The sequence below is a fragment of the Penicillium crustosum genome (genome assembly GCF_028827405.1).
Source record: "Penicillium crustosum strain IBT 35664 chromosome Unknown utg000001l_segment0_segment0, whole genome shotgun sequence".
NCBI lineage: Eukaryota > Fungi > Ascomycota > Eurotiomycetes > Eurotiales > Aspergillaceae > Penicillium > Penicillium crustosum.
In genome coordinates, this window is record NW_026623122.1 from 9,276,298 (window position 1) to 9,300,072 (window position 23,775).

The 23,775-nt window shown below is 47.7% G+C and overlaps 8 protein-coding genes across 8 annotated transcripts; 3 read left to right on the plus strand and 5 right to left on the minus strand.

Annotated features, from left to right (window-relative positions):
* Positions 1-2,413: 2,413 nt before the first annotated feature.
* On the plus strand, positions 2,414-2,730 carry N7487_003464 (uncharacterized protein; the record flags this gene model as incomplete). The annotated part of the gene is made up of 2 exons (XM_056871211.1): positions 2,414-2,626; positions 2,689-2,730. 2 exons carry the CDS (start codon positions 2,414-2,416, stop codon positions 2,728-2,730), a joined length of 255 nt encoding a protein of 84 aa, XP_056735995.1.
* Positions 2,731-3,704: 974 nt separating this feature from the next.
* Positions 3,705-5,773, minus strand: N7487_003465 (uncharacterized protein; the record flags this gene model as incomplete). The annotated part of the gene is made up of 6 exons (XM_056871212.1): positions 3,705-4,381; positions 4,433-4,587; positions 4,646-4,988; positions 5,036-5,236; positions 5,296-5,430; positions 5,488-5,773. The coding sequence occupies 6 exons, from the start codon at positions 5,771-5,773 to the stop codon at positions 3,705-3,707; spliced, it is 1,797 nt and encodes a 598-aa protein (XP_056735996.1).
* A 980-nt stretch (positions 5,774-6,753) lies between these two features.
* On the minus strand, positions 6,754-7,131 carry N7487_003466 (uncharacterized protein; the record flags this gene model as incomplete). Its single annotated transcript, XM_056871213.1, has 1 exon — positions 6,754-7,131. One exon carries the CDS (start codon positions 7,129-7,131, stop codon positions 6,754-6,756), a length of 378 nt encoding a protein of 125 aa, XP_056735997.1.
* Positions 7,132-10,827: 3,696 nt separating this feature from the next.
* On the plus strand, positions 10,828-12,531 carry N7487_003467 (putative extracellular lipase; the record flags this gene model as incomplete). The annotated part of the gene is made up of 1 exon (XM_056871214.1): positions 10,828-12,531. One exon carries the CDS (start codon positions 10,828-10,830, stop codon positions 12,529-12,531), a length of 1,704 nt encoding a protein of 567 aa, XP_056735998.1.
* A 209-nt stretch (positions 12,532-12,740) lies between these two features.
* Positions 12,741-15,034, minus strand: N7487_003468 (putative alpha-amylase; the record flags this gene model as incomplete). The annotated part of the gene is made up of 9 exons (XM_056871215.1): positions 12,741-13,424; positions 13,475-13,715; positions 13,767-13,913; positions 13,961-14,123; positions 14,168-14,396; positions 14,445-14,553; positions 14,605-14,720; positions 14,770-14,808; positions 14,864-15,034. The coding sequence occupies 9 exons, from the start codon at positions 15,032-15,034 to the stop codon at positions 12,741-12,743; spliced, it is 1,899 nt and encodes a 632-aa protein (XP_056735999.1).
* Positions 15,035-16,148: 1,114 nt separating this feature from the next.
* N7487_003469 (putative glucan 1,4-alpha-glucosidase) lies at positions 16,149-18,275 on the plus strand (the record flags this gene model as incomplete). The annotated part of the gene is made up of 5 exons (XM_056871216.1): positions 16,149-16,380; positions 16,431-16,717; positions 16,764-16,860; positions 16,909-17,546; positions 17,601-18,275. The coding sequence occupies 5 exons, from the start codon at positions 16,149-16,151 to the stop codon at positions 18,273-18,275; spliced, it is 1,929 nt and encodes a 642-aa protein (XP_056736000.1).
* A 952-nt stretch (positions 18,276-19,227) lies between these two features.
* Positions 19,228-21,176, minus strand: N7487_003470 (uncharacterized protein; the record flags this gene model as incomplete). The annotated part of the gene is made up of 7 exons (XM_056871217.1): positions 19,228-19,295; positions 19,347-19,452; positions 19,503-20,337; positions 20,390-20,608; positions 20,660-20,742; positions 20,796-20,932; positions 20,981-21,176. 7 exons carry the CDS (start codon positions 21,174-21,176, stop codon positions 19,228-19,230), a joined length of 1,644 nt encoding a protein of 547 aa, XP_056736001.1.
* An 865-nt stretch (positions 21,177-22,041) lies between these two features.
* Positions 22,042-23,529, minus strand: N7487_003471 (uncharacterized protein; the record flags this gene model as incomplete). Its single annotated transcript, XM_056871218.1, has 5 exons — positions 22,042-22,315; positions 22,378-23,219; positions 23,316-23,331; positions 23,389-23,435; positions 23,488-23,529. 5 exons carry the CDS (start codon positions 23,527-23,529, stop codon positions 22,042-22,044), a joined length of 1,221 nt encoding a protein of 406 aa, XP_056736002.1.
* Positions 23,530-23,775: the final 246 nt, after the last annotated feature.

Consider the following 23,775-nt stretch of genomic DNA (forward strand, 5'->3'; position numbering starts at 1 on the left):
CATGGTTTACCCTCATCATACTACCACCGTGATCATGGCCCCCTTGCATTTTAATGTCGTACACCCTCGGCCTGGGTGAACAATGTTAGCTCGCTGTACGGAGTAGCACACAGCATGTGTGACAACTACGATGTAGATCGTTCGGTGCAGATCTTGTCAATCCACCTCCATGCATGGGTGTGGTATTTTAGAACTCTGGGGTTCTCCCTGTATCCATGGATGCGTATATAGATTAGTAAGTAGCATCATCCCCAATAATTGCTTCTCCCGCGCTTTTCAACTGAGGGGAAGGTCCTCAAACCCCTCTATTATTCCCTAGTAGTTACATTAAAGCGGTCGCACGGAATGCTGGAGGGAACGCATTTCTAGGTAAGCAGACATGGATTCCAAGGTTAACACTTTTGCCGTGCTTTATAAAACCGTCGCAAACTCTTATCCATCCACCTGGTTTCCTAGGGTGCAAAATCTTACGTCTGCGGTTTTGAAAAAGACAAGCAATGAGCTACTCTTCTCTTCAAATAGGCCTTAGGCTTATATTCAGATCAAGGCTAGCCCTTGTCGCTATCTGCAACTACGTTAAAGTGAACAACACCCGAATCATCTGGACTTGCGTCTAGAATCTTTATGGTGATATATCTCTTGAAATATCTTCTTAACAGCCTAAAGTTTTCTATATTCTCCGAGTCCTAGTGAAATTATGTACTGGGGACTCACTGGTTTTCACGTTGCCGCCGACAGCAAAACATAAACCAGGATCTGACAAGTTGGTAGTAAGCCCGCCCTACTTGCCCTCGCTAAATTCCCATCCACAATACTTATGGGCCGAGTTCCGCTTTGCACGTATTATATTGTTCAAACTCTGGAATATCTACCAACGCCTAGATCCCCTCGTTAGAATTCGCCTTATTATATAGTGAGTTACTGGCATGTGGTTTCCTTCAATATCTTGTTGATGGGGATCCTGGCCATCACCTTCCCCCACGAGCGAGCTACCTAATTCACTAGTGATGGCATTTACACCGTCTAGTTGTATCAAACCAGTGCAGGCAGCATCACAACCTCCGTGCCGTGCACTCTCCAGCATATTCCATGGGATCAAATTCTACTATCAACAGTCCGAACCCTTGAACCTTGAACACGACTCTATTTACCAACACTGGACCTTCCAAGTGAGTTGCAAATAAAAGGAATAGATTTCAGTTCCATCAGGACAAATTAATACCAGAAATCCAGACTAGATCCAACCAACGGGTAACTCTAGTAACACAGTGTACACAAAGCGGCCCCTTTTCGAAAGAATAAAGTTAAACTTTCGGGATAGATTTAAGGTTAAACCACAGCAGAGAGAGGTGGGAGAAGCAGTGGGAGCGGGAGATAACCTCCGCCCCGACGAAGCGCTTGGTGCAGGCGTTAAACAAAAAGACCCTCCGACTATACGAAGGGTTGTTGAAGCCACAGTGTGCGATCTTGATCCAGATGCGTACAATGCGTATTGGCCTTCGACACTTATTTAAAATCAAGGCAGCCGAGACTGACCGGTGCAATTGTGACGAGGGCTCACAGACGCCAAGACACATCCTGATGCAGTGTTCACGGTACGTAGTGCCGCGCACAAAATTGTGGGAGCAATTATGGGGTATTGGGATCAACGAGATATATTACGACAGTATCGTATCGAACCCGCAGGCCACCCGCTACGTGGTCAACTTTATGCACCAAACAGGTCTCCAGCAGTTTCAACATGTTAGGATCAAGGAGGAAAATGACGACGACGAATCGACAGGCCTCGCGGCAATGGTTCTAGGTGAAGAAGACGACGGGTATTAGCCAATTACGAGAACGATGCTAGGAGACGAGAATTCAGCCAAAGTCGACAACCATGCCAATCAACTAGCCATGAAAACGTCACCATCAACTGAAACTGAGGTAGGGGAGAGAGCACACACACAGAGAGAGAGAGAGAGAGAGAGAGAGAGAGAGAGAAGTGAAAGATGCGAGAGATGTAAGGTGGGAGGTGCACCCTACGACAATCATTATATGGTTATTTCTCATACGCAACTAGTTAGACTGCAACAGGTTAATCGAACTTTAATTGATTGATTGATTGATTGAAATCGAATTTATTTCCTTAGTTCAACTAGGGCACAGTACAACCTCACATTCCAGCATAATGTAACCTAATGACACCACTGGATACATATGTCACGACCCGAAGAGCAAGCAGAAGAAGCTGCCCGGACCAGGTATTTTCGCCCTTTATTTCCACCACACCGCACTCGACCACTAAATATTCATATACGCTTCTCTCAATTGACTTCTGATATACTAAATTCCTACAGCACTACAGTTTCCGTCGGGTCCCTATGTTACTTCACGAAAAGAACCGGATCTATTCATCCGATGCCACTCCGACATGCTTCCATCTTTCGCCATCGAGTGCGGGTGGGGTGAGCGTTGGGATGACTTGTTCAGTGATATGAACCTTCTGCTGGTTGGTGGCGATGGAGGTGTCCGAGCGGTTGTGCTTCTGAAGTGGAAACTTAAGAGTCGAACGAGACAGGTGAGCGGGTTCAGTGAACTTTACGTTCGAGATCGGAATGGGATGCCGATTCGTTGGCAACGAGAGGTATATCCAAGGTCTCGAGTTTAATTGGAATATTTACCAATAGCGTTTAGGTCTTCCTCTAGCCAACGGAGAAAGCCATCCCACAAGTAATCGAACGCAAGTAATCGAACTCAATCGAACTCAATCGCTAAGGGATGTTTGGCCCTCATCTGATCTCTGACCCGGCATTCACGGGGTCACCAAACCCAATGATACAACTTAAGATCGACGACTTCCGGGCGGTGGCACTCCGCACCCTAAACCGGATGAACTTATCCCCTGCTGAGTGATGTCAATTGCTCTTGTTTATGGTGAACAGTCTGCTTGTGTCACGTTTTGTCATTGAGGACGGCTATCCTTTGCTTTTTTACTACATATATTGTATTCGTATGGCTTTGTAGTACCTAATTTTGAATAAATTGCTTTGCGTCATACATCACATATGATACCTATATATCTTGGTGTTCAACTAGATCACACCCTGATCTTCGACGCAAATACGGGCGAAGTAAGCACGGCCAACAGCTCAGAGGAGCCACAGTCTACGTAAGGCCCAACTTTCGCCCCTTTAACCTCCAACAACGACTGGATGCCATCCGCCATTCTACTGGTGCCTACCTTTACCCCAATCGTGACGTCGATCTCCGATCAAACCAATAAACCCAAACTAACATCGCCTCCTGGTTCTATCACCCCATCGAACGAAATTACCGTGTTAGGCTATTGTACAAAGTGCTTCTAAACTAGTCTGCTGTATAACCTAGTAAAACCTAGACCTAAACTAGTAATATGTCTGGGTTCCCAAATTGGGTTACAAACTAAATAAGCCATCAAATGTTTTCGGAGGGAAGTCCTAGCTCCTGGGACTACGCTACGTATAGTCCCAAAAAGGCAACAAACCATCCAACGACAACAAAATACATAGCTTACGGCGGAACAGAGTTGATTAAATAAAATATCATTTCAATGGGTATTCATGGTCTTGAAAACTATACTTGTTTATGTTCAGTTTTAGCCAATCATGCCAGGACCGAACCATCCATATATACCATTACTTCATCCTGACATATCTCATTCGATACGAAAAATGATCGTCTCTTTACTTCCGCTCCTCATCCACTACCGTGTGAGGAGTGAATTCGCTGTCTGGAAGCATGTTCATGGCATCCTCCTGGGCGTCCAACTTGTAGTTGGTGGCCCAAAATCCAACACCACCCAGGAAGGCGAGGATAGCAACCACGGTGTAGTTCCAAGTCAAGAGAGGATCATCAGCCAGACCAATGAAAGCCTGACCAATGGCAGATGAGAAGGCATTCATCAGGAGTGAGACAGCCTGGACGAGGGATCGCATATTCTTCGGGGCCTTGGTGTAGGCATACTCGAGGGAAGTGATGGATGCGAGGATCTCGGAAATACCACCCATAATGTAGGTCAGGGCTTGGACCCAAACAGAGATGTTGGTGTGCTCGTGCTTAACCTCTAGACACATGTTGGCCTGGTTACCGCAGGGCCCTAACTTGTAGATGTAGTGCTGGGTGACCGCAGCAACGACCATGCTGAGGGCGGCCACAATAAAACCGGCCGTGATACGTTTCAAGGGGGTGAAGTGGAAACCCATCTTGCGAATACCAGGGTATACGATATGATCGAAGATGGGAATGAAGATGATGAGCGCAATGGGGTTGAGGTTGTTGATGATGTCGTTGGGGACACCTCCAAGTTTCATGGTGGCCGCTTGAGATGTCAAGTTGTTCAACATCTGGTTGTAGGCGAGCCCTAAATATGGTCAGAATGTGCGGATATAACAGGGAAGAACTTTCCACGTACAGTAAAGGGGGTACCACAAAAACACTCTGCATGCGAGCAGTCCTCGGCGAACCTCATCAACCCACGCATCGTCGAAGTCCATCCACGCGGGTTTGCTGGCTCCGAGATGGCTGGGCTTGACGGCAGCCCAAATATCGACACCAGAGCTCTTGAACCTACAGAGGAAGGTTAGTAGGTGTAACACGGGCGTTAACAAGACGGGACGTAGCTCACCATCGCACGGGGTTCAGGGTCCAGTGGCCCTTCATCGCCAACATTGACACTTTGAAAGCTTTGGGGTAGATTGATCCACCGGGAGGAGTGAGAATGTAGTGCTTCTTGCAGACAAGCAAGACAACAGGACACAGACAGAACATGGCTGTGGGGAGTAGGTAAGAGAGCCAGAAACCAACATATCGCTCGGCGTAGACCATGGCGACTTGACCGACAAAAGAACCGATATTGACCATCATGTAGAAGTACATGTAGATACGGGCAACAGTGGCAGACGGATCAACGATGACACGCTCACCGGAAGCAAGTGTCGTGACATAGGGCCTGTCCTCGCGATATTGCTCTGCAATCAGGGGGAAATATTGGCCTTGAAACCGCCAGTTCCTACACCCATGATGATAAGACCAATAGAGAAGCATGCAATGGCTCCGTTGGGACTCTCAATAACCTTGGGAATGGCGGAAATGATGAGAATGATGTGTCCAACGAGTGCACAGGCAATCGCGGACATGATGGTGCGGTAACGACCCCACCATTGATCAGCAACCATGGCACCAAATAGAGGCATGATGTAGGACCAGAAGGAGTTGACTGTGCAGATTAGGGAAATTAGTGATGAAGGGAATCCATCGAGACCACATATCACTTACACAATGTCAATCCAGTGGAGGCCTGTTGGCCCATACCGAGAGCTCCGGGTGAATCGTTGCTCCAGTCGGAGACGCCTGGAACGAGAGCACCAGTGGTGGATCCGGTGGGCAGAGGTCGCTGAATAAAATTGACAACTAATTCAGGTCAGCCATCTATCCTCCTTCTTTTCAACGTTTATTGATACCACATACAAACAGCAGTAGCACCGTAGTACGAGAAACGTTCGCATAGTTCCACAAAGGCAACACTGTATGAAGCCACGGGCAAGTTGCCGGCAACACGGCGCAAAGTGGCCAGCTCTTCCTCGGTAGGACTAGTTTTATCCAGATAATCACCTTCGACTGATACTTCCCGCAGGGGGGCATTGTCGATGGTCAACTCATCAATCACGGGGGCTTTTTCGTTGATACCGACATCGTGGGAGGTTGCCTTTGATTTGGCAATTTCAGCCACATCGACAGGATCGCTGGCATTCATATTGGCGGTTCTGGGATCCAGAGATATAGGAGATGAAACACACAACAGAAAAAAAGAAAGAAAGAAAGACTTGCGGGAGGGCGAGGTGAAGGAATTATATGTCCCATGGCGTGACTAGCGGAACCGTTTAGCTGTGACTTCCAAGAGCTCCACTGGTCATTTCTCACATTCCTCCATTCTAGAACCCGGGGCAATGTCTGAATTAGGGAGGTCGCGGACGGCGGACATGGCAGAAACCGTCAATAGCCGGAAGAGACCCTGCGTCTAGTACTTTTTCTAGATTAAGCCTGTTGGGATCTGTGCCTCCAATGGGGAGCTTCGGGCTCATCCGGCCTGACCACTTTCCTTTGGACGAGATAAGCAAAGTTCCAGCTTTCCAAGGTTGTTCCAAATCAAAAGGGATCCCTGAAGGCTAATGTTCAACAAGACTTGGATCGTCCAATCAAAGAGCTGATGTGGGCTTAGGCCCCCCCGGTTTTGATATCCACTTCGTGTCACTTAGCGTTGCTTTAGCGTTGCTTGGCAAGGGCTTGGCACGGTTTGACCGAGTATCTCCCCGCGCCATGCCGCTTGGCTGGTAGGTTCCATTGTAACCCTATTTGCTTGGCGACCTCATCTACCCAATCCCTTTAAAGAACGGCTGATAACCGAGGTGCGATAACTGATATCCTTTGAAATCCCGCACATGGCCCCCTAACCAATCAACTTACTTGAACCACACCTGATGGCAAAAAGTGTGGGGCCTCAACTGATTAGGCTCAAGGTCAAATTGCCATTACTTCCCCCTTGGAGAAGTGAGACATGGTGTGATTGGACCTTCTAACATTGCCATCAATTACCCGACGCTTTTACAAACTGCTTTCATGCATTGGCAGTCTCTTGGGCCGTCGGTGCCCCGGGAATACTATAACCTCATGACTATCAAGCTGACTACCTGTTTTATTGGAAGCTATCGGTCTATCTCCCCCGGTCTCATGCGATTAGGCATCCTGGTTGCCCTTTCTAATTCCCTCCAGTCTATCCCACACATCGTCCGATATTCTAGGATAATCATGTCGCATGTGTCGTTTCCTCGTTTCTTTAACTACTGTGTACGAGTAGTATCCGCAATGAGCAATCGTTTGAGCATCCGGAATATCCAGTTTACCATCCCTCAGAACGCTTGTGTTTGATGTGAATTCGCGCGAAGCTGGCGGGTCGTCCCATCCAACGTCTACCTTGGTGCGTTGCCAAGATATCAAAAGTTTAGTGACACTTGCACGCACACACCAGGGTGATTTCTGGATTATTGGCACGTTTATCAATGTCGCTGGCTCCTTGCTCACTTTGGCACGTTCACCGCTTAGCGCAGGTCCCATGTGGCGATACTCCAGACAACCTTGCCCACCTATACTCCGTACTCCGTACTGCATTGACCACTGTGTCCTTGTGGATTCCATTCATTACTTTTTGATTGGAGGATAACATCACATACATATGGCGGGTCGCATGTCTATGGAACTACTAGTACCCAGTTGTGTAAGCTGACTTGGCCTGCCTTGTTTCGAGTGGATCTGTATCCACTCGCGTGACCACGCATACCTGCATTGTTGCAATGTCAGATTATGATCGTGACCATGCAGCCTTGGTCGCCTCGGTCGCCTTGAAGGGACCGGAAAGGATGTGTTTACCTCCCGCTAAAACATCTGGCAATTATTCTCCGACTGCTAACATCTTTTCATCTTTTCACGTTCTCTTTTCCTTTCAAGTTTCCCCATTGCCGATGACTTTACCAGAAATTTATTTCACACCCTAACACGCAAAACCACTGCAAAATCCAAAGATTCATCAAATGACATTGAAGTGGCTATCGCGCGGTATCTCTTCTTCGCTTTCACGGAGACTCGAGACTCGAGCGATTGGGACAATACGCATAGCAGAATCCCGAGACCATCGAACCATATGGATAAACCAATTTGATATTGCAAAAGCCTGTACTCCGTACTGAATAGATCAAGCTGATCTGACCATTAACCATTGCAAAAAAGAGCGTAATTCCATAGACACTGTTTCTCAGCGGCGATGCACGTCCATCTATCAAATCTATCACATTTATTATTTGTGATATAATCTGCTCCGTACTCCGTAGTTACATCAATACCTCCTCTTGGCCCTCTATTTCAATACTTTTAGCTCTCAAAGCCAACAACGCTCGAATCGATCAGCACCCCCTTGCTGATGCTAAACTTGAGTCTATGGCCATCGCTGCCAGATCTGCGAAACTAACGAGAAAGTCACCCCTCCCCCAACAATTCCATCGGCCCCTAGCACGTTTTTTTCTCCACATGCTCGGTGCTTCTGTCTCGCCGAGGAAGGACCCGATGGGGGCCATGGTGGCTACTGACTGGCGGTCCATCTCACATTGCCTCCTCCCGGGTTCTATCTGGACATAAGGAAATACTCTCAGCCAGCACAAGGGTCCGGTACGTACCTCATATTACACTGTCCGGTACAATCTTAAAAACGCATCAGATTTCGGTTTGACCAAGATCTCAACCCCGATCCGATACCAGGTTACCTCGATTATCAATTCCAAATAACACTCGAAATTTTATTAATCTCATGAAAATCATCACGATCCTCCCTCACTGATCTATCCCCCGATCGCATTCTGTTTCGCCACGATACTCCCTTCCAAATCATCCTGCGGATCGACCTAGCCACCTTTTAAAATAGACCGTGACACCGTGTCATTGCGGTCTAGCACAGGCACCAGGGGGAATTGATCCGTGCTCCTTATAATAAGTGCAAGTCCCCGCGTGCGATTTAAACTGGGATTGGGGAAGGGGCTTTATAGTCAAGTCAATCTTGACTTCAATCAAACCCCGATCATACTGATAAGTTTGGCACAAGTAACTTATAGGAAAGCCAGGTCAACCTAGCCTTCTTCCGACCCAGATGTCTTCTCGATCGTACCTACAAGTCCTTCCGATAATTCCTCCCTGGAAGGAACCGCATCCATCTGATCAGGATCTGGGTTCCGATCCCCTTCGACGTCGGATCAACAGCTAGAGTACCAAGCCAAGGTCTTTCCTCGACCTGATTTCAACTCAAACTGCTCTGATCGGCCGCACATTTCTGAGGGGAAAGTTAGATCCATTTAGCGAAGATATTGACCGTTATCCGATGCCACCTCGGCTTACATGAACATGCCCAAGAAGGAAAGCTAGATGGATATAAGGATGATTTTCGCCCTCGTACCTAGCTAGGTCGCACTGGCAAGCTCTCATAATGGGCGGGAGGTGGGGGGTCCTATTCTTGGACGGAAGCGAGATTCGAGATCGACCTCCCAGCCCGCAGTCCCTCTCGATTGGACCTTCGGAGTTTCCTTAGGATCTGGATCAACCCAATCATGATTCTGACTCAACTGAAATACACCCTAGCTCGCACTCGCAAGTCTGGTGTGGACACCTATACGTGGGAAACTATATTACCCTGGCAACAGTCCCTACTCTGATCCACTGCAATCGTGGCGACAGGTACTTACACTCCCTTCTTCAAAGCGAACCTGATCGATCGCACCAAAAGTCGAAGTAATCAGCTCTGGAAAAGACAGCCTCTTAGAAGAATCCAACCCTCATTTCCTTTATTACTTACTTCCGGTCACACCGACAAAGGTGAATTGCTTGAATGGGCTCCGTATAGATGTTAAAAAGCTTCAGGCTCTCTCATGACGCGCGCTATTGCGTAGTTTTGTCCCAGGCCCTAGCACCTCTAACAAACCTACTAGAAACGGAAGAAAGGAGGGCACAACGTGCACCGGGCTCCGGACTTGCATGTTTTCATGGATATTATCACGGCTTCAAATTATCGGAAGGTCGCAACGAAGCTAGCTAAGTCGGCTCAATGACGAAGTTTGCCCTCAAGCTTGGTAATGCGACATGCGAACCCATGATTCCTACCTGCCTGAGACTTCTGAGTAGTCTTTGAGAGGTTCTCCGGTGAGAATTTCAGTGAGACCCACGACTACATAGCCCCAGTCACATCTACTTCCAGGTGCAGTACAATCAGGGGAAAAGAAAACGACATATTTAGCATAGAGCATAGAAAAACCCCAATTTCTTTTTTTTATACAACCTAGTTGGTTATTGGTTATATTCCCTGTTTGACAGCTGCGTATATCGCAGCATCTCGATCATTCAATAATATCCAATAAGGGGGGTTTGTTGCATCGCAGCTGACAGACCGGAACTTGGCCTGCATCCACGGCAGCCAAACCCCCATGTAGACCTCGTGGAATTACCGCTAGGGGGAGAACCTGCAGAATCCGGGGTATAAGCCCACCATCCCTTCCCACCTGATTGGCCGAATCAGACCTATCATAGCTTCACAAGTTCTTAGATTTAGTAGACTCGCTGATATAGAAGCAATCAAGAGGTAAAAACCAAGCCGGTGGGTTCATCCAGTCAGATCTTCCAACTCCACGGGCGTAATATTGGCTTAGAAATGTCGAGTTGCCCGGAAAAGTACATTTTACTCATGTCATCATAGAAAATGACTAAACATACGATATAACTAGGTACGCCCCTTGCGGACTTGACCGAACTTGTTTTCCAGAGCATTCTTCGTCCGACATGCATTCCTCTCGGCGGCCACTCCTCTCGATGGATTGTGCCATCCAAGCACAGTGGTTGTATTTTTGTCACCATAACCCCCATGCAAGATACCCTGCACTGCATTGCACAATTACCGCGTGATCAGGGCACCGGCTGATCAGCGGTCTTGAGTTATGGCAATTCCCTCTCCACTTCTTCTCAGTTGTCGGCAGGACATACCAAGTGCCAAAGCCGAAAGGATATCGGAATTCAACAGAAGGGAGAGATGCTCGAGCTCTGTGAGTTATGAGATTATGAAACCTGTCCATCGAAACTTGCCATGGGGATCAACAGAGGGGGAAACGGACATTCTACAGATATCCCTTGATTGCCCACTCAACATGAGGGTTGCAGGCCAAGGGAGAAATAAAATCCATAGTGGATTAAAACCTCAACTAACGAGTTCAAGAAAGAACCACAATGTCTTCCATCTGGACACTGATCTTGTTGTCTACTTTAACTCTGGTCTGGGCTGTCCCAGCTCAGAAGAAAGCAGCAACAGCCAACCCAACTGTTATTATCTCCAAGCCCGAAGCTACTGTCATCGGCTCCACGGATATCAAGGAGATTGATAAGTTCAATGGCATCCCGTTCGCACTTCCTCCAACTGCCCTCCTTAGGTTGAAACCACCTCAACCGATACAGACACCCCTCGGGACTATCAAGGCTACTTCCACCGCGAAGTCCTGCCCACAATTCCTATTCAGCAATGACAAAAAGGACATCCCTAGCTCTATAATTGCGACGCTAACCAACGTCCCAATCTTTCAGGAGATTACCAATGCCGCCGAGGACTGTTTGACTCTTGATGTACGTCGCCCCTCTGGAACTCACCCAGACGCAAAGCTACCAGTGCTGGTCTGGATCTTTGGTGGTGGCTTTGAACAAGGTGCCACCCCTATCTACGATGGATCAAACTTTGTGGCGAGCTCTGTGAAATTGGGCATGCCAGTCATCTTTGTGGCCATGAACTACCGTCTCGGGGGGTTCGGGTTCTTGCCGGGCGCAGAGATCCTGAAAGATGGCTCCGCCAACCTTGGACTTATGGACCAGCGTCTTGCGTTACAATGGGTCGCAGACAACATCTCCGCATTTGGGGGCGATCCGTCCAAGGTGACCATTTGGGGTGAGTCTGCTGGCGCCATCTCAGTGTTTGATCAGATGGCCATATATGATGGCGATAATACATACAACGGTGCACCGCTTTTTCGCAGTGCCATCATGAACTCTGGCAGCATTGTTCCTGCAAATCCCGTTGACGGCACAAAAGGCCAGGGTGTATATGATACTGTTGTTAACAGCGCTGGCTGCAGTGGCGCCAGTGACACCCTCGAATGTCTACGCGGGCTGGATTACACCAAGTTTCTCAACGCTGCCAACTCGGTTCCGGGCATCTTGGGTTATAATTCTGTCGCCGAGTCATATCTGCCTCGTCCAGATGGCACGGTCCTAACTGAATCACCAGAACAACTGGTCATCCAGGGCAAATACGCCTCGGTGCCGTTCATCGTCGGCGACCAAGAAGATGAAGGCACTGTCTTTTCTCTATTCCAGAACAATTTGACAACCACAGATCATGTCGTAGATTATTTACAGAACCTATTTTTCTTCAACGCTTCGCGACAGCAGATTACAGATCTCGTCGCCACCTACCAAGATATCAAAGCAGACGGCTCACCCTTCCGAACGGGCTCCCTTTACAACTGGTACCCACAATATAAAAGACTGGCAGCTATCTTAGGTGATCTGACCTTTACTCTCACTCGCCGGGCTTTCCTAAACTACGCCCATAAAGCGAAACCAGATGTTCCTTCCTGGTCTTATCTGTCATCTTACGACCATGGCCTTCCATTCCTAGGAACCTTCCACGGATCCGATGTTCTCCAGGTGTTCTACGGAATCCTGTCGAACTATGGATCCAAATCTTTACACTCATACTACCTGTCCTTTGCGTATGAGCAAGACCCCAATGCAAAGGCTGGAGATTACATGGATTGGCCACAATGGGGTAACAACCAATCGCTGATGAACTTTTTCATTGATCATGGTACCCTCTTGCCGGATGACTTTCGTCAAGATAGTTATAACCAGATAATGGCGGATCCTGCTGCGTTTTATGTTTGAGTGTTGAGTATTTCCAACCAAGAGCTTGACGAATCATGTTTATATGAATTACATATTACGATGTATACTAGCTAGCACCATATTTTAAGAGTTTGTCTACATGGGTATGTTCATATGTTCACAGAAAGTAAGTAGTTATCATTGATACTCGCAAATTCTCGCATAAATTAATATCCAAGCAGAGATTGTCATCAAGACTAACTCTCGGTTTATTTCCAACTCGCTGTCACAGTGGCTGTAGTTCCAGAACACCCAGTTGGAACTGTATATGACCTGTTAGGGTCACTTTCCCACGTCACGGCTGAAGATCCGGTCGTCTTCTTCAGGAATTTATACTGGAAGGTTGTTCCGACGGGCAGGGTGATAGTTGCCTGCCATAAGGGATTGGAAGAAGTGTAACTGGTTGCAGACAGTGCAATTGCTTGACTAGTATCCCAGGTGCCAAGTTGGCTGATCGAGCCTGAGACGTAGATATCTTGGCCATAGGAAGTAGCCACAAGCTCCTGGAATAGAACTGGCAGCGCGGTGGCTTGGACGCATGTCCCCGTAGTGGTTTTTGTTGTTGTAGTAGTGGTCTGAGTCGCTGTGGTAGTTGTAGTGCTGGGGACAGATGAGCCGCATAGCCCGCTGTTGCTCACCGAGGATGCGAGAACAAGCACACGCGGCAATCCAGATGCCATTGGGACAGGGATACTACCGCTAGAATCCACTGTGATAGATGTGCAGGTGTACATCTCCAGCAGCTTCTCACCGGATGAATACCCGCTCCCACTTAAAGACAATGTGTAGGAAGATCCAGAAGACCCAGCGTTAGAAAGAACCGTAATGACCGGCGAGCTTCCCGATCCCTTCTTCATGGCTAGCGTATTGCTGTCTTGATAGAAGGGAACATTCTGATAATCTGTCAGTCTTTTTTACTAAAAATGGCTTTTACAATACGCACCTTGGTCGTAATATAGCTCGAGTCTGCTGCAATAGCCGCTTTTCGGATCTTGTTTGTAGTTGCGATATATTGGTATAACTCTGCTGTGGTAGAGTATCCCGACAGCCAGATAGCTTCTCGGTTGGCTGGGTCACTTCCACCACTATAGTGCTGTTCCTGGCCTGAATATACGATGGGAATACCGTCCGAGAAGAAGAGGAACGAGATCACATTCTTTGCCTGTGAGTAGTCACTTGTGTAGCTATTATGAACAGTCAGTGTTATGTATCTCCGAAAACTTCAAATGTCTCACCTTGGGAAACGTGGGTTGTCGTGATTCTCGATGAAGTTGCCTAGGAGAGTTGAATCGGCACAATCAGAAGCCACGGTGCCGATCATGTTATACAAATCGCTGATGCTGCCGCTGGAAGATTGAAACGCACGTAACAGTGGGTAATAGCTGAACAGTTAGCTTTTCTCCGATAAACAAGATAGCAGTCATCTTACATGGGGTAATTTAAGACACCGTCAATGTAATTCTGATAGTCGCAGGTGTAAGCTGGATCTCCATCGAAAACCTCCCCGACAGCGTAGACGCCTGCTGCGTCATTGAATCCAGGCCAGAATGACTTTTGGACATGTTTCACGGTATCAACGCGCAATCCATCAACTGAAAATGTTAGATCGGCTTATAACATAAACTATTAGACTTACTAGAGTAGTTAGACACCAAATCCCCAATCCAATTATTCCAGAGGGTCTGCACTGAGCTCTGGGTTGTGTCGAGATCTGGCAGAGAGACAGTGGTGTCGCCAAGCCAACAATTCTCGACATTAGACTGGTCATCGTAGTTGCTGATCAAACAGTAGGGGTGGAAGTAGGATGAAGAACTAAACGGAGTGAAAACGCTGTAATCCACAGTATTTCCAGCCCCAGCGTAGCCCTAGTGGCATGTTAGAAAGGTCCGATCCCATTATTAAAGATAAAATACCATATGGTTTGCCACAACATCAACCATGAGATACATGCCTCGAGCGTGCAGTGCCTTCGAGAGTGCTAAGAGGTCATCGGACGTGCCATGGTTTGGATTGACATCGTATCTAGTGAAGTTGGTGAGCAGGAGTCCAGAGCCAACGCTTCAATGATCTTACATATCTTGCTGCCAGTACCCATGATAGGATGTGCCATCGCCAGTGTCTTGTGAAAGCTGTTTTGTCACTGGAGTGATCCAAATGGCACTGAAGCCCATTCCCTGGATATAATCCAACTGGTAGTCAAGTCAGTATATGGAATCTGAGTGAAAGCTTGATACGTACTTGGTTGATAATACCCTGCCAACTTCCACCGCAATAAATCTAATACGTGTTGTCAGTGTATCGGTCCAGCGTCCGGGTCAAAGATTGCACATACCCTGTCGTTAACGTTGCAGGTAGCAGTGACCGAATTGTCGCTGCGTCCGAATCGATCCGTCAACAGGAAATAGATCGATTGACTGCGCCATTCCGCGGGAGTCAGGCCCATAACCATCTGCCATAGTAGTATGGTTGCTGTGAATATAACCTTCTTCATATTTGTGGCCATGAATTGGGACTTGATGTTTTGGTGAAGTTTGGATTCTTGTACAAACCAGCAAAGGGAGAAGTCGGACCCGATTTATAGCGTCAACTTGCATGCTGCACATTACAGTCATGCGATGCGGATCAACATAAGCTGGACTTTTATTAACGGCAATATACACCCATATAAGCTTTGAACTGTTCCAACCCAATCGGTTAAATGCACTATATGTAAAGGTTCCAAATTCCATGGTCTACTCCGCTAGACCGAGATGTCCAGTCAACACAATGAGGGGGAAAGCGGATAATTCTCTGGGAAAGCAGGAACTCCCGGAAGCTGCAGGATACTAACGAGACTAGGGCCTGCACCAGTCTTGAAGAGGTCTATCTCTCCGGAGCTTTACCTATGTGCAGAATTGTTCATGGTTCCACATCTTCAGAATACAAGGGAAGAATAAGAAATGTCGCATCAAACCCGCATAAAACTCACATGTAAATAATTTCTACTCATTTCACACTAAAGCGCTAGTTCCAAGACAGGCCTAGCGTGCTAGTGACGGAAATACTTGAGCTGGCTGATTGGTGGCCATCAGCCACCCCCCCCCAGATTCTGCAGTGAAGATGACAGGGGGCGGAGATTCAACGGGGATCAAATATCGGAGATGAAGACTCGGAATCTTCCTGAGGTAATTAATGCTTGATTCAAATCTGGTCGATCTAAGCGATTGGGATGGAGATCAACGATCGGATAATAAGACCTCGCATGTGTCTCGGGAGATATTCGATCTACCTGCTGAAGAGAGTAGTGATGGACATGAAACTTGCAGAATGCACAATGAAGCTCTTCACTAGCGCTGAAATCAAATTCCAAGCTAACGGTGATGCAGCAGCAAAATGCAGATCTTTGCCTAATATCATCTCTCCGGAGCCCCCAGAGCTTGTTTCCTCTGCAATAGTGTGCTATCATGCAATATTATCATGCAATTTACATGCAAATTGCATGCAGGTGCATTACCTCATTATTGAGTCCCGACCGAATGAATTTTTCAAGTGGCCTAAATCCTCATTACCTGCAGCCCCTATAAAAACCACGCTCGACCCCACGATGATCCCAACCCAACTCACCTTCCGACCTCATCATGGCTCCTCGTTTTTGGACTGCCCTTTGGGCGCTTACTCTTGGTCATGCTGTTATGGCCGCCCCGCAAATATTGGCCCCTCGTGCGACTGGTAGTTTGGATACCTGGTTGGCATCTGAGAGCGCGGTGGCAAGACAGGGTATCCTGGATAACATCGGATCAGCTGGTGCCTATGCTGCGAATGCAAAGCCGGGCGTTGTAGTCGCTAGCCCGAGCACCTCTGACCCTGATTGTAAGTTATCTCACGGCGATTTATCGATGTCCGACTAACCGAACTTATAGACTATTATACTTGGACTCGTGACTCGGCCTTGGTGTTCAAAACTCTGGTTGATATGTTCAAGAACGGTGACAGCGCATTGCTAGATGTTATTGAAGAATACATCAGTGCTCAGGCTTACATCCAGACGGTATCGAATCCATCTGGAGCTCTTTCCGGCGGCAGCGGTTTGGGAGAGCCCAAGTTTAACGCCGACGAGACAGCCTTCACTGGCTCTTGGGGTCGCCCTCAGCGTGATGGACCAGCCTTGCGAGCCACTGCATTGATTTCGTTTGGCCAATGGCTTATTGTATGAATTTCAAATCTGTTGACTTTTGCATTGCTAACTGATTTAGGATAATGAGTACACCACCTACGCGACCGACATTGTCTGGCCAGTTGTGCGCAACGATCTCTCCTACGTTGCCCAGTACTGGAACCAGACAGGATATGGTTAGTATACCTCGGATTTTAGGGATGTTCAATACTGATACGCTACAGATCTCTGGGAGGAAGTTTCTGGCTCATCGTTCTTTACTGTCGCGGCTCAGCACCGTGCCTTGGTAGAGGGAAGCACATTCGCGAGCCAAGTCGGTTCCTCGTGTCCTTACTGTGACTCTCAGGCTCCACAGGTCTTGTGCTTCCTACAGTCTTTCTGGACTGGATCTTACATTCTGGCCAACTTTGGTGGCGGCCGCTCTGGGAAAGACGCCAACACCTTGCTTGGCAGCATTGAAACCTTCGACCCGGAGGCGGGATGCGATGACACCACATTCCAACCTTGCTCAGCTCGTGCACTTGCAAACCACAAAGTTGTGACTGATTCGTTCCGATCAATCTACTCTGTCAACTCCGGTATTGCTGCGGGCAAGGCTGTTTCTGTTGGTCGATACCCAGAGGACTCGTACTACAATGGTAACCCTTGGTACCTGTGCACTTTGGCTGCAGCTGAGCAGTTGTATGATGCGATATACACGTGGAACCGTATCGGTTCTTTGACAATCACTTCTGTCTCTTTGAGCTTTTTCCAGGATCTGTACAGCTCCGCTGCGACTGGCACATACTCCTCGTCCAGTGATACGTACTCTTCGATTGTGGCCGCTGTCAAGGAATATGCGGATGGATATGTTAGCATTGTGGTATGCTGAACATTGCTATCGATTGTTGATCACCTCCACTAACAGATACCTTAGGAACAATACGCTCCGTCCACTGGCTCCTTGTCCGAGCAATTCTCCAAGTCAGATGGTTCGCAACTCTCAGCTAGCGACCTGACTTGGTCCTACGCAGCTCTACTTACCGCCAATGAGCGTCGGAATGCCATCGTTCCCGCACCATGGGGTGAGACATCTGCTAGCAGTGTCCCTGGACAATGTCAATATACTTCGGCTATCGGTACTTTCAGCTCTGCAACAAATACCGCCTGGCCTGCCACTTTGACTAGCGGATCAGGCAGCGGAACCACTACTGGATCAAGCGGTGTCACCACCACCAAAACAGCCACCACCACCACGACAAAGGCTACCTCCACCACAACATCATGCACCACTCCAACTGCCGTTGCAGTGACATTTAATGTGATCGCCACTACTACATATGGACAGAACATCAAGCTTGCTGGATCCATCTCTCAACTTGGCTCCTGGTCCACAAGCAGTGCTATTGCGTTGAGCGCATCCTCATACACTTCGAGCAATAATCTGTGGTTTGTGACTGTGACACTTCCAGTGGGTACTAGCTTCACCTACAAGTATATCCGAGTGGCGAGTGATGGTACCGTTACGTGGGAGAGTGACCCGAATTTGTCGTACACTGTCCCCACCACGTGCGGTACCACAGCTGTCGCGATTAGTGATACCTGGAGGTGATAATTTTCAGAGAAGGGTTCAAAAGCAGTTGGAACTGGAAGTTTTGGATTCACTGTTTTGACATCTGGCTGCCCTGGCAAAATTCTGGATATCTTCGCTGCAGATTGTGGGCTGGTTATACTATTGTTGTAGAATAGCAACATGACAATGAATATAACTATCGAGGGAACACTGAGCAACTCGTCCTTTGACGGAGCACGACGTTTGTTGAAATGCTTGACTGTTGGTTATTGTGTACTGTTGAAAATACTAGAAAGATCCTCTAGTACTACATGTAAGGTTTTTGATCAGATGTAAAAATCCAACATATGCATTTATACCGCAATATCTATAAGATATATATGTTTAGCCAGTAACCTCTTAGTATCTTCCATCTGATTACAACTATGTATTAGATTCCACATCTGGTTCTTATATCTCTGCCTATATATCGGAATAGAAAGTCCCGCTGGTTGATATGTATTTCCTGGCAAAGGCCTGGTCCTATATAAAACCTCATTCATCACTGAATAGCATTTCTGACTCCAAACCTTACATACCTATATACTGCCCATACAATCACAAGAAAGATTGACGGCCAATTTTTCTTCCTTTTTGTTCAGACCCTGATTTCTCGGGCCCGGCCATCAACCATTAGTTGTCAGGTTTTGCTACGGCCAGTTTGATCAGGAATAACAGTCAAGTTACCTTTAGCATCTCCTTATATTATGGTTGCACCCTGAGCCAAAAGGCAGACATACTCTATGAAGTGATGGCACTACTAATAGTAGCAATAGTATCCTGTCGTGGTACTTTTCGTAACCGGGATAATATATCCGATAGGGTAATATCTACCTATCTCAATCATAAAGGAGGGGTGGTCCCCATTGACAAGATCGGCTGGCTTCGTTGGACTTTTCTAACACAGGTAATCTTGAATCTGATACAGTACAGTAGTCATGGTAGACGAACTCTAGATTTGATGGCGCACAATAAACAACCCGCCAAATGACGCCAAAAGCGAACACCCAAGGGAAACAACTGCAGCACGTTAGTAGAATGTACTCAATATAACATAATCCATAAACTCACGATATGTATGCTTCAGTCCCGAGACATAACAAGCCACAACAATCTCCCGCAGCTGGCCAGTTAGGTGCGCGATATAATTTGTATCGGCCATAGCACGTTGAATAACCTAGAGCAATTAGAACTTAGACTAATGATCTCACACGAGAAAGTACTAACCTCCTCAGAGCCAGGTCCGTGAACGTTCAGCCTCAGCTGCCGCTGAAACTCCATCCCCAGAACGGAATTGGATGTAGTCACACCAGCCGTCATGGAGAATCCCACAATAAGCATATATCCCGCTGTCGCCATGGCGATTTCCTCAGCCGGCAACATAGCAGACATGGCAATAAATGAAGACGCCCCTGCGATTCCTGTCCCAAGTCCACCAGGGAGAATAAATAGCGACTGCCAGAAACCACTGTGTCCATCCCAGTGGAGGTAGAGAAGGAGGTAGGAAATCCCGGCAACTAGACCCGCGAGGATGAGGAGGATTTTGAATTTTCCAGTGCGCCGGATGAACATTCCTGCTAATAGTCCGCCAAGAGTATTCCCTACTACCGCTGGAATGAGATGTACGCCCGCTTCTGTCGTTGATGCGCGCTGGGTCACTTGGAAATACAGTGGGACGGAGAACATTAGCCCCAGTTGCGCGGTGATCTGGAGTGCGCCGATTATGTATGCCATTGCGACGTTTGTGCTCCGCAGAATGCGGAGGTTGTAGATTGGTTCACGGGCAACGTAGCCTTCCACGAACACAAAGGCGATGAGGAGTGATACTCCGCCGCTTGCTAGGAGGACTGTCCACCATGAGCTCCATGGGAAGGACTTCCCACCTTGGTCGAGGAGTGTGGTGATGGCGACAATGGATGATCCTAGCAGTACCGTCCCAAGGAAATCAACTTTGGCGAGTTTGCTTTCCTTGGAGGTGGGTTGTGGTCTTTCACTGACGTTTAGTTTCACAATCACGAGAGCTGCAGCCAGTGCGAGGAATGGAGCTTGGAGGATGAATAACCTAGGAATTTGGTTAGAAATTACATTCAGCTCCCAACAAAATAGAGCCTTACCATCTCCATCCAATAGTATCGCTCAGCCAGCCACCCAGCGGACCTCCAAGACTGCGTCCAAGTGTCATGGCAATGTTCACGTAAGCTCTCCAAGTAGCGACCTCGCGCTTGGGCACGATATCTGTGATGATAATGGAGCTGATGGTCATGATTCCTGCACCACCCATTCCACTGATTGCGCGTCCAAAAATCACCACCCACATATGGGTTCCGAGGCCACTATATGTGGTCAGATTTGGATTTCGGCCGTTGGGTCAGGAAATTCCCTACCTCATTATACAGCCCACTGCGAATAACAAATATGAGAGCAGCAACATCGGCTTGCGACCGTAGATATCACTCAACTTTCCATACTGGACTACAATTAGAATTTGATATGTCTCCGGTGCGGGTTGTGCTCGCTCACCATTGGTTGTGCAGCACAAAGACCCAACGTATAGCCCGTTGAGAGCCAACTGGCATCTCGTAGACGATTAAACTCGGAGGATATGCGACCTGCCGCCGCCATGACAAGTGTTGCATCGGCATTAGAAATAAATTCACCTGTGCTCGATTAGATCTCCGGTCTTTGTGTGATAGCAATTTCTTTACCGAGCAGAAGCACCGCGATAATTGTTCCAACACCTGTCAATGCCTTGAGCTTAGGCTCTGTATTAGATCGTGGGAGTAATGGACTCTCTTCGTCTTGGGCATGGCCATTCGCATCGATACCATTCTCATCGATGCCCTGGGTCCCGAGGACACCTGGAGGTACCGGCTGAACCGTGTCGCTTTTTATATGAGTCATGTTATAACTTGTACATTAAAGAGAGTCCAACTGGAAAAATATCTCTAGAGGGGAATCATGGGTCAGTGATAAATATTATTCGAATCAACTTTGGAAACTAGGTTGTGCTCATTGGAGTTGTAAAGCACGCCATATATTATACAAAGGATCCACTTTTATACTATAGCTCGGTACTTTTGAGGGGGCATGAGGCAAGTAGACCCCTGTTCACACAATCCTCGTCAAGAAACCGCTTTACGTATTTGTCAGAGCTATTTCGTTCGTGTTTCATGGTCCTATACGGAATATAATATTGGATGTTACTCGTTCGCTGAAATCTCGAATATCCCACCACTTCCGCATATTTGCCCTCTTCTAGGGCCCTCACAGCATTTATAATGGATTGACATCAGGTGATCTGAGAATCCCCTCAGCATGGTTCGCAAAATTAGCCAAAGATGGCATGTCTCTCTTTTTTTAAACCATCCAGATTTCACCGCACAGGGGCCATCTGTCGATACCGTTCTTGTCTTGACAGGTGACTGATCCATGACTAGTATGTTGACATGACCGTGTTATAACCGATGGATGGATCTGGAGGAGAGTGGGTGATTATCAAGGCGGGTTCGAAATGAGGGTTGGTGGTGGGGAAGTGAGAGTGGTGTTTATTCTAGGGATGAGTACATTTTTAGAGAACGCGTAGAAAGTTCACTTGGGCAAAGAAAATTTTTGTAACATGAAAGAAACATGTTAAGAATTTGGTCAATTAATTTAAAAATAAACTACAGAGTATAAATTAATGTAACAAAAAACTGTCAATCAATCAATGGACATCGATACTCAATGTGTTACAAAACTGCATGGCCCGTGGATTTGGTGGATTTGTTCATAGCATCCAGATCCAAATCCCCACAACGGCACTCACAAGGCCGAAGGGAATTGCCGGATGACCAGGAATAGCACCGCTAGCAGGCGGCTTCGAATCACGGCAACTGAACGTCAATTCACGGTTCGGCAATCGACCCATACTCTGGAGCTCAACGAATGGCGTGCAGTTGAAACTCGTAGAGTTGAGCGATGGGCTAACCCCAAAGTAAGTCAAGACCGAAGGAGGAAACTGACTGTTCAACGGGCCCATTTGCTGGGCAACAAAGGGATCGCTGTTCTTTCGTGTGAGCCTTTATTAACACCCCCAACCTGTGAGAAAGGAACAGACACTTACAAGAATGCATTTCCTATCATGACGCCGGAAAGGTAAATCGACGAGACATTTTTTGGCCAGTACCAAGTCTGAATGCGATTACCTTGGTCGTCGGCACCGTAAATCGAGGTCCAATTTAGATTGGGAGCACCTGAAATGTCGAGTTCAAAGCCACCTGTCCAATTCATGGCTTTGGGGGGAAGAGTGATAGATTTCAGGGCACGTGTCCCCTCAAATCCCCTCCAGATTTTGAGAGAGCGGAGATTATCGAATGGTATTCCTAGATGATCAATAGGAGTGCCGCCCGATAGCTCAATACTATCAATCTTGAGTGTCTTAAGCTGTGCGTTCCGCTTAAGATCCGTAACACCACCAATGAATATTTCTTTGATGGTCATCTCCATTGTCGAGGAGCCTCCTAGTGTGAGAGCTGAGTTGTCATAGATATGGATGTAGTCGGCAGATGTGAATCCAATAGCAATGTTGTTAACATTCGGGAATAGACCTCGAATGTAAGTTTGACTTAGATTGAGCGGATTGTCGGTCAAAGTATCGAGTGAGTCAATCAGCATCGGGTGAATATACAGGGTGGTCACATTGCGTAACCCTGTATGGTGGAGTGTGGTGAGGTTCGGGGGGCCAATAGTAATGCTGTGCGCGGAGTCCAGACTCGTGATATCCAGGTAGGTGAGATTGTAGGCGAGAACCCCTATATCAACCGAGATATCCACAGATGCGAGACTCGGAAGCGTGAGGTTCACTGCTTTAGTGTTGTAGCGTCCAAACTCGAGTCCGTTGACTTTCTGCAAAGATGAACTGGAGAGTGTGTAATAGGGCTGTGTTGGAAGGTCACGTGACCACCGCTGTTTGCTCCCAGTACATTAGTCTTAGCATCTGTAGATAGCTTCTTCTCTTTCTCTCTCTCTAGCGCAATACAGTGATTTTACCAGCGTACTTACTAGTCCCTGGCCTTCTCTGTAACAGGTTATGAGCACCTTGCCGTTGAAGCCCCTACATAACTGTATGCTTCACGCCTCATCTTTCCTCCAATCCTCGGTGCTTTGCGTCGCACCACCCCACTGTGGGACCTCGATCAGAGTTTTCACTGGTCGAATTCCTCGACCACCCCACCCACCCACTGGCCGTTTGACCCCGTCGACCGCTACCCCTCATTGGCCGTTCGACCCTGTCGACCGCCGTCTCTCATTGGCCGTTCGATCTCGTCGACCGCCGTTCCACCAATCACATACCAAAGCACCCCGGTGCAGAAGAAGACCTTCATCATGACGGAGTCCTATAACATTGAGGACTTCGAGGTCAGTCGACATGAGATTGACTGTGCGGATTCAGTCCCAAAACTGAAGGGACAATCCAACTTCCGGGACTGGGAAACAGCACTTTTCCTAGCTCTCACAGCTA